This window comes from Parasteatoda tepidariorum, chromosome 1 (assembly GCF_043381705.1).
Source record: "Parasteatoda tepidariorum isolate YZ-2023 chromosome 1, CAS_Ptep_4.0, whole genome shotgun sequence".
In the NCBI taxonomy this organism is placed as follows: domain Eukaryota; kingdom Metazoa; phylum Arthropoda; class Arachnida; order Araneae; family Theridiidae; genus Parasteatoda; species Parasteatoda tepidariorum.
In genome coordinates this window covers 33,472,907-33,483,252 of record NC_092204.1, presented here as the reverse complement: position 1 = coordinate 33,483,252, position 10,346 = coordinate 33,472,907, and the positions used below count along the sequence as shown (strand labels likewise).

Below are 10,346 nucleotides of genomic sequence, written 5' to 3'. Positions count from 1 at the left end.
AAATTTTTGTATTGTTTGAAATACTTATACATAAGTAAGAATGAAATAGGTCAAGGAAGTGAAAGAAAACAAAATTGAAATTTTCTGTCTCGATTTCTCCTGTAACATTAGGGACAACCTTGAATAATTTTTGATCTAATGATTGGATTTTCAGGTTCTAGGGACTCGATCTTAATTGCTCGAAGGGGTTTCTATATCTTAATTTCAAGTGTAGACTGTAGACGATATTTTGAGTTAGCAAATTGGACACAACGCACTTTCTCCGTATAAACATACCTTTTTTCGACGAATTCGGATTTCTGACCCCCAAAATATAGGGGACACCCACAATCTGGAAAATATCGTCCCCATAGTTTGATCAGGAGAGAACTCCAAAGTTTACACCCCTTAATGCAAATTTTACTTTTTGCATATTTTGCTAAGTCGAACGAGAAATTATTAAGCGAAATGAGAAATTTTACACACAGTTATAAAATTTCTGTATACAAAGATTGCATGCAAAAATAACTTTTAGTAAATATTTATTATTTTATTCAAGAATGGTCAAAAAAAATTTTAAATTTTAAAGTATGCAATTTTTTGTAATATTTTAAAAAATGTAATTTAATATGGCAAAATACAAAATTTGAGCCAAATCGGTCGAATTCTTCCTGAGAATAAAATTCGATTTCTCAGAAACTATTCGACTGATTTGACTCAAATTTTGTAACATAAAATGATGCAAATTGTATACCTTAAAAATTCAAAATTTTTCAGCCATTCTTACATATATCTAAAAGTTATTTTTTGCACGGAATTATTTCTGGATAAACGAATTTTATGATTGAGTGTAAAAATTTTTCAATTCACTAAAAAGTTCTCGAGATATTGCGAAATAAGCAAAAAGTAAAATTAACATTAAGGGGTCCTAATTTTATAGCGCTCTTTTGAGCGCCACAATGGGGACTGATTGGGAATCCCAGATTACAGCTAATCAGAAATCCAAATCCCTTGAAAAAAGGTACGTTTATTAAAAAAAAAATATATGTTTTTGTGTCGGATTTCGTAACTTTTAATATTGCCTGCACTAAATAATTAGCATATTTTATTTCAAGATTTATTTCTTTAATTCCCATGGAACCATTAAGGTTGAGTCCNCTAAGTCAACCTAGATTTAAGGTTTTTATATAGAAGGTTGTTTTCCAAGGTTTTGGACTAGGGTAATGTGCGTATAATAGAGCAGATTGCCACAGATCTCGTTTTAAGGTTAGAAGATTTACACGTAAGCCACATCGCATAACCAACCTTTTTAGGTTTACATTAAAAGGTTTTTGCTGAGTGAAAATAAACCATATTTTGCTATTTGGGATTTATTTTAAAAATTATATAATGCAAAGTTGTTTATTCTTAGTTGTTTTTTTTTAATACAATTTATAAAAAGTAAGATTCTTAAGGGCCCCCTGAGTGCCTGGGGCCCCTGGGCACTGCCCGGGTGTGCCCATACGTAAAGACGGTACTGGATCAAACGGGGGACTGATTGGGAATCCCAGATTACTGCTAATCAGAATCCAATCAGAAATCCAAATCCCTCGAAAAAAGGTATGTTTATTAAAAAAAAAATATATATATGTTTTTGTGTCGGATTTCGTAACTTTTAATATTGTCTGCACTAAATAATTAGCATATTTTATTTAAAGATTTATTTCTTTAATTCCCATCGAACCATTAAGATTGAGTCCTAGAACGTGAAGATCCGATTAGATCAAAAGTTATTCAGGGTGGTTCGATTTTTTTTGGCACACTGTGCATTAAGTTATTATGCATAAGAAAGTTATTATAAAATAAAACAATTTATGAACCTTATAAAAGAGAAAGGTAAAAAGTACAGTTATTGTTACGTATGTACTTCCTGTGGCATCACTTAAACATATTCAAATAGTTCTTTTTATTTCAGATTATTTTTTGTCATGTCATCGTAAAAAAATGTTTTTTTTTTTTTAATGGAAAGACCATGTAAATTAAAAAAAATTTGGTACGCAGTTAAGGCCCGACTTAGCCTAATTAGTGCCGGGCAAAAGCTTCTTTAGGGCCCCCTCTGCTTCTCTACTTTAGTAATGAAGAAATAAACTGTATGGAGATATTTAAATTTTTCATCTCATTACATTCACCTCATAACAAGAAAATTGGAACCTAAAATAGCTATAAAGTCCCTCACCCTCCAATGGCCAAACGAAATATCGTTCTGTCCATTTTACTGATTTTCTGTCAATTCTAAGTCTATCATGCCGAATGCAGTTTTCTGATTGTTAACTTTGTCATCGAACTGCGAAAAATTCACATCCTTCCTGACATGTGAGCGGAATTCAGCTAAATTTTCGCAATTACGATGACTCAATTAAGCCAATCAGAAGCCTGTATTTTTGTAAACATATTGTAAAATGCGATATGTTAAAATACAGGTTTTGATTGGCCAAATTTGTTTTATCGCAATTGCGAAAATTTAGCTGAATTCCACGCTAGAAAGCCATGAATTTACGAAATATAGATTGTGTTCATACGATAAATTAATGAAGAAGCTAACATAAAACTGACGAATTTTACACTGGACTGATACTTTATTTAAAAAAAGTTCATTAAAGAAGGAAACTTAGAATAAACTTTCTATTCGATTTGGGGGCCCGGGACAACTGCCCCGTATGTCCCTGCCTTAGTCACGCTCTGTACACAGTATAAAATTGTTTCGCTTTTTAAGCAATGTTCTAGGAACTAAAATAAAATGTAGGGAAAGGAAGAAAAAAAATTTTTTTTTTTTTTGTAAAGTTACGCACACAATAAATTTTTCTTTATGCATTATTATTATGCGCATTTATAACTATTCCTTCTATTGACAGACAAAACAAAGACTTTTCTAAACAAAGGAGTTATATTTGGAAAATCCAGGCTTTTAATTACTCGTAGTACTCGATGTAATTCGATACTCGTAGAATTTTCTTGTTGATTTTTTTGATATACTGTTCCAAATATATGGTATCCCCTGGGCTTATATAAACTATACCTATCACTACCAAATGAAATTTTTTTTGCAATAGAAAATTACGTTTCCATGGAATTTTTCTTCTGCATTTTGTTTATGTATTTATTTTGTCTAATTTGATGATCTTAGTCGTTGCATCAAACGTGATTGATTTTGTAAAAAATTTAATTTGTATTTTTCTTTATTAGGGAAGTGAATAAAAAAAAAAAGGAGGGTAATTTCGAAAATTGCGGATCTGCGAAAGATTTTCATCCCTGCAACTTAATAACCTATAAAAAATATAATAACAATTCATTGTTAATCCAATCTTATTAATGTAACTTTACAAAACAAATTTAGTACAAACAACGTTTTAATTTTTTTACTTGTTTACAGCGTTTACACAGACATAAAAAGAGTGAAAACAATGCAGAGAAATAGTTAAAATATCACATTTATTTAAAATAAAATTTCATAAAATGACAACATTAGGTTAACACAAACTAAAATAAAATAATCCCGAAAAAAGTCATTTAATTGAAAACGGAGAATCTTCAGCCAACATTTCTCGCACAATGTAAAAACCTAAAACATATAAAAGAAAATACTTGAATAAAAAAAATGAGGAGAAAAATTAAAAAATTTTTTTATTAAAACACAATGCAATAAAAAAAGTGAAAATAAAACAAAAATAACAGTCCAAACGAAGTTTAATTTTCTTTGCAATTAGACAGTTAGCAATTAAAACCTTAAAATAGTTAAATTTCGAAATTAAAGGGGTAATCAAATTTTGATGAATCATTAAAAAGTTGGTCATAATTTGCTAATATAAGACTTTTTTTCCCTCCCAATTCAAACATGAATAATACAAACATACAATGATTTCCCAATAACCTACTTATCACAATATCAAAATTTTATAATTAATTAGAATATAACCCAATTTTTCACTAATTTTTGAATAATTAAAAGTTTGGTTAATTGTAAATCCTAATATTTAAAGTAAAATTTTTAAAGAAGTGAACAAAAAAGCTACATTTTTAGAGGAAGATAACAATAAAAGCAGGGGATAAAAGAATATGAATGATATTCACTCAAAGTAATTAAATATTTTTCTATTCATTACAGATTTATTTTTAAGAATTGATTTAGTGAGTTGCAATTAGATGCAATATTTTTTCTACCTCCATGGTTATATAACTTGTGTCTATTTACATTTTTTTCTATTCAGGGATGAGAGAAGTCAGAGAGTAAAAAAAAAAAAAAAATATATTCATTTTTGGATTTCCTCTTTTTTACGAAAATTGATGTTTGATATTACAACCGCATAAACGAATCACGACATTGGATATTAAACTCGCGTGAATAAGAATCACCAAATAGGGTTTTAAAAACGCGTAAATGCAAATCGCTATTGGATTTTTAAATTTCGTAAATAAGAATAGCAGCGAGCAAATTTTTAATCAGGTAAATACGAACATCGATGTTTGATAATAAAATCGTGATTTTAAAAACGCGTAAATATAAATAGCGAGATTGGATTTTTAAATCAGGTGAATAAGAAAATCTATGTTTGATATTAAAATCGCGTCAATAAGAGTCAAGATATTAGCAGATTCTGAGTTTGGGATTTCGAAAAGGCTTTATGTATTGTCTTTGTTTAGCCATAATAAATAAAAATTTACAAGATTAATTGAATGAGGAAATAAATATTTTCACCCCAAATCCAAATCCACCGCTATTTTTTTTAAATTTTGTTTGCTTTCGCGCCAGCAAACAGGAAGTAGCCACGTTTGAATTATACGAAAATGCGAGCTATCTGGCAGGCGGGCAAAAAAACAGAAAATCTTATTTTCTGAGAGTATACGAGGAGAAAATAGCTAAAAGTACGAAAGGGTTGGCAGCTACGTTGATTGAATTTTCGGTTTATCTTTGAAAATCGGAAATAAATAGAATTATTTTATTTCAACGACTGAATTTCCAGAAAAACCGATAAAAAAAAGAAGAAAAAAAAAAAAAACTTTAAGAGTATTGGAGTTTTTGATAAAAAGTCTGAAATTCGACAGACAAAAGCGAAAATCCGCTAAAAAGAGGAAATAATCTCATTCCTATATAGTAATTGTAGCTGCATGCTTTAAACAAACACGAATTTAAGGATTATAGGGTAAAATTTTAAAACTGCTTTATAACCAGGGCTAGGATGCTGATGACCTAAAATTTCTTAAAAAAAAATGTGAAGAAAGTCTCTAAAAACTATCAGAAATGACTTTAATAGGAAAACTATCCATGGATATTTTCGATAACTGGTTTTATATCGGCTTTTTCCGAAAACAATATTTCCTATAATTTTTAACAGATTAATATAGTCTGCAATATAGAATCTTTTTTGTTGTAAGGATGGTTAATTACAGATTGATCACCCAAGAGACAAAATCAGCTATTTTGCCACAAAGGTTTTTAACTTAAATCAAATAGTATTATAAATTAAATTTGATAATAATTTAATAAGGAAACAAACCAAAATAAAAAAAGAGATTACATGGCTATTTTAATATTACGGAATTCATATTTATGTGAAGAAAAAACATTTCATGAGGAATTTAAAAATTAAAATACAAGTTAGCAAGTATTACAACAAACACAATTATCTATTTCAGAGGAGTTAGAAAGTAGTTTTAAATTAAAAATATTTTTAAATTTTTCCTACTTGTTTTTTTGTTGAATAAATTTAGTAAACAAAAATTGGTACCTTCATTTTTTAAATTCTGTTAAAATAATTTTTTTTTTCAAAAGGGTGTTTTGAAATTAACGAGAAATACTTTTTATATGATATACTATAATCAAGCTGATTAAGCACAGAAAAATTTAATTAAATCAAATAGTTTTAGATATATTGTAAGAGATACTAAAATATTATTATAAACTTTATTATAAATAAAACAGGAAAAATGTTAAAAAAAAAACTTTATTATAAATGAAACAGGAAAAAAAACTATAAAATAAATACATGCTCTGATAAAATAATAAATATATAATGATTGAAAATATTACTTACATAAATTTAATATTGGGCATTAAGGAAAATAGATCTAACAAGTTCTGTGAACAATATTAACTTTAACAGAATTAAGTATTCTTTTATAACCCATTTGAACAAGACTTCACCTCACAAGTTTTGTGACATACAGGGTTGGGTTTTTTTGTCAAAAACTATTTCTTGACATGACGCATTGAAAACCTGCCAAAAACAGTCTAAATCTGTCAAAAGCCTGGGCCAAATTTCTTTTTTCTCATAGGGAACATTTAGTTGAAATAAAATCATGATGCACCATGCACAATACTTGCATTATATAGCACTACAATTATGATTTATATTACCCAAAATAAAAAATATACCCAAAATTGAAACTATTGATGGTTTTTCTAAAAACAAGGTATTTTTAATATGTTAATACCAAAACTTTTTGTTATATTAAAATCATTCAATTTATATTACTGATAATTACTATGAATTGTTAGTTATTATAAATTTAAATACTGATTTTAATTCTTTTTTGTAGATTTTTTAGATTAAGATTTTTTTAGTAGATTCTTAGACCAAAATTGTAGCCAATAATTGTCTGATCTCAACTTATAATTTTTTCTTAAAATTCTTAATATTTGTTATTACTTATGTGCAGGGAAAAAGAATATGTTCAACTGCACAAATGAGGTTTAAGGGGAAATTCAGGCAGCACTTGGAAAATATTTTGTCTAAATTTTTCCAAGTTAAAAAAATATTACACGTCAACTTGGGCATTATTAGTTGGAATTCCCTAAGTTTATGAGTGAGACTTGAAATTTAATTTAATAAATTATTACTATTTCATTATATTTTGATTTCTATTATTTTTAACACACATGCTCATTTATTCAAGCATTGTGAAAAAAAATCAAATAAATTTTTTTTTTATTTTTTTTGTTTTAGTTTAAGATTTTTTTTAACAATATATAAACTTTACTTACCAAAAAATACCTCGAAAAAGCTATTGTACCACAAAAAAAAATTCTATAATTTTTAGGGAGATTTTGATCTAAAAACTATATTCTGAGGAAATATTAGGCTCTGACCCCTGCTCATAAGTACATGAGTATTTATAATAAATCACGACTAATATCATCTTCTCTTAACAGAAAACTAATCATAATTTACAAAAAGTATAACGATTGCTTAAAGGAGAATAATTTTTTCAAACAATCAATTCAATGGTTTTATTTAGTTACTCTCAATATTTAGTATATTTATTAAAAAAACTTTCCTAATTACATGTTATTTTATTATGCTACAATAGTTTAAGTATATAATATAGTCAATGCAGTTCAGCATCTATCAAAAGAATAGTTTTGAATTTCAGTCTTATTCATACAATACTGAAAAATGAAGAATACTTAAACACTGAAAAATGAGTACAGAGGGCTTCAAAACTAATTTTTGATTAACTTTGGGTGAAGGAGGAGCTAAAATGGCAGTAAATAAAATATGATTTTACATTTAACAAGCAAGATGATTGTTAAGTGTTCTTGTTAAGATGATGGTTTTTGCATTTTTATTTTCAATAATTAAACAAATTAGTGGATTGGATAAATTGCAATTGTATACACATTTTTGTTTAAAATCAATTAATGTTTTCTACACCAAAATTCAGGTTTTTGACAGTAATTGTCGAAACAAAAAGAGAGTTTAAAGACTTAACATAATTGATTGATCACTTGTAATTTTATATGTATCACTTGTAATAAAATATTAAATACGTACTTATTTATAATAGCTAAAAATTATCTTTACACAAAAAGTTTAGGTTTTTGACAAATGCCAAAAAGTTTTTTCTTGACATGACGGTTAAAACCATGGTTACAACTGGATAAAATTGTCAATTGTCAGACATGTCACCTACAGTTTTAGTAACCTAATTTCAGGCAGACCATGTTGGACGTAGAAAACTCTAGAGCAAGGCAAAAATAAATCTAATTGTGATTGGGATTTTACCTCATAAAGTTAATTTACTACATGAACATTGATTGACACTTTACATAATTTGTTGTCTCATCGAGCGAATGTTAATAAATTCCTCTTAGCAACCTGTTCTCTCTCCTTGTGTAAATAAGAAAAAGGATTCATGTTTCATATTAATTTCTTGTTAAAATGCATCACTACAAAATGAAAATGTATAAAAATTTGAACTTACTAAAACCACAGAAAAATAACACACCCAGAAGTATAGGGGTGCCTAAAACAAGCTCAGTTGATGGAAAATAAACATGAACAGCACTATCTTCTGTGATGAAAGGCTGCAATTAAATATTTTTTTTAAATAAAATGTTAGCTCGAAACATGTTTTGATTAACTGGAAATCTGTACAACTTGTAAGCTTTTTGTGAGGATTTCATAAATAAATGTTTATTTTTGTAAAAAAACATTTATTTATCGAAAATAAAATCTTATTCTTTATTTTTCATTTCTGCATAACATATTATCAAAGCAAAAAGGACGAGAATAAAATTGCAGTTCAATAATAGTACTTATTTAGTTCGGTTAGAATATGCAGTAATTTCAATAACTCTATGGAAGGTTTGTTGTTATTTTAATTCTTAAAAAAAAAATTGGTCAACATTTTTCTAATTGTGCTAAAAATAATTTTTGAAAAAGATTTATACTATTTTAATTTTTAATCAATCAATGACTTTAGGTTTTAAGAAAAAAATTCCGATCTATTCATTGTTCATATAATTACATAATACCTTTCAATTTGTATAAAATATACAAATGTTATTAAATTTCATAATTACACAAATTCTAATCCTAAAAATAATTTTTCTTATCCTAATTTTAAAAAAAGTTATTTTAAACTAATAAAAATGTCTTTTAAACACAATTTTATTAATATTTTCTTAAAAAAAAACATTTAATTTTTTCAAGCTTTTGTAAAGAATTTTCATTACAGATTTATGAAATTTTTGTATATGTGATTTTGTATATTTGCTCAAAATATTTCTTTTTAGATGCAATTTCAAAATCAATTTAGGTTTGTGCCATTCACTTTAGTTTAGATAAAATAATAGTAATAACAGAATATATAAATATTTTTTCTAGAAAATGGAGACTTTGATATGTAACGATTTAAATTTTACTGTTAAAATTAATTCAAAATCGATTACTTTTTACCCCACATTAGACTTATGATGCATATTGTCAATCACTTCTTTTAGAAACATTTTATGAATTTAAAAAGTTAACAGTTAGTAATTAGAAAAGTTCCAAAAACATAATCTGAGTAAATTGGAACTTAAGTAAAAAAAAAGATTCATTGGGGAATATTTCCATATCATGATTTATGCCCAATTATTTGCTAAGTTTTGGCGACTTCAGGGCAGTGATCATGAGAAATTTAAAAAAAAAAAAATCCCATAAGGAGACCAACTTGAAAGGTATAGCCATCTCCGAGCAAACCTTTACAGGTGTATTTTTGATGCATTTAAAATCTATGTAGCACCTTTGCGATTGTAATTGACTCGATGTATCAAGATACGAAAAGATCTCCACTCATCACTAACTGTGAAAATAACGAAAAATTGAGGAATAACCCAGTAAACTTTGAAAATTACAACACATGAAAAGATATTTTTAACTTAAATAATTGACTAAATTTTTTGATTTAAAAATTTCATTATTAATTTGTCATTAAGAAATTAATTTAAATTTTTTTTTTCTTAGCAAGAGCTATTAACATAATATATTTGAGAAGCTAATGAATACTATTTAAGTTTATATAAAACCGATTGTATTTAAGTGTTGAAAATGAAATTAGCTACACTTATATAAAAATTCACAATTTTTTGATTTATTGAAAAACGTAAAAAAATTTTTGATAAATTAATTTTAATGTGTTGTTATGGCAATTGCTTTTTCTTTTACTTATTTTTAAATTTAAACCATTTTTTATTTGATACAAAATATATTCAAATGATATTGAAGAAGTGAACACATAATAATAGTGTCTATATATAATTATTTGAAATAGAATATTAATCACCTGAACAAGTAGCTTTAAAGCTAATGCAATTAGTAAACAAACACCTGACGAGACCATCAGGAAACCAACCCATTTCGACATATTAATTGCATTATTTCTCAAGCAACATAAGAAGCGAGAATTTAAAATATAACTTATATAAATCTACAAAAGAATTTTAATATAATGCTTAACATTTTACCAGGGACTAATATAAATATAGAAATACGCAAGAAATTAATTTGAGGAAATTCAGGCTTGAGCCAACTTGCTCACTAATGTTGCAAAAGAAACACGTTATATAT

At 26.8% G+C, this 10,346-nt stretch overlaps 1 protein-coding gene across 1 annotated transcript; it reads right to left on the bottom strand.

The window, feature by feature from the left end:
- Positions 1–3,428: 3,428 nt before the first annotated feature.
- On the bottom strand, positions 3,429–10,242 carry LOC139425146 (uncharacterized). The gene is made up of 3 exons (XM_071178512.1): positions 10,063–10,242; positions 8,218–8,320; positions 3,429–3,577 (listed from the first exon to the last, which is right to left on the bottom strand). The coding sequence occupies exons 1-3, from the start codon at positions 10,141–10,143 to the stop codon at positions 3,522–3,524; spliced, it is 240 nt and encodes a 79-aa protein (XP_071034613.1). The 5' UTR covers positions 10,144–10,242; the 3' UTR covers positions 3,429–3,521.
- Positions 10,243–10,346: the final 104 nt, after the last annotated feature.

Coding starts and splice junctions, on each gene's coding strand:
- LOC139425146 (XM_071178512.1), bottom strand. CDS start 10,143: ATGTCGAAATGGGTTGGTTTCCTGATGGTCTCGTCAGGTGTTTGTTTA. Junction 8,321..10,062: donor CTTTAAAGCTACTTGTTCAG/GTGATTAATATT, acceptor ATTTAATTGCAG/CCTTTCATCACAGAAGATAG. Junction 3,578..8,217: donor GTTATTTTTCTGTGGTTTTA/GTAAGTTCAAAT, acceptor TATATGTTTTAG/GTTTTTACATTGTGCGAGAA.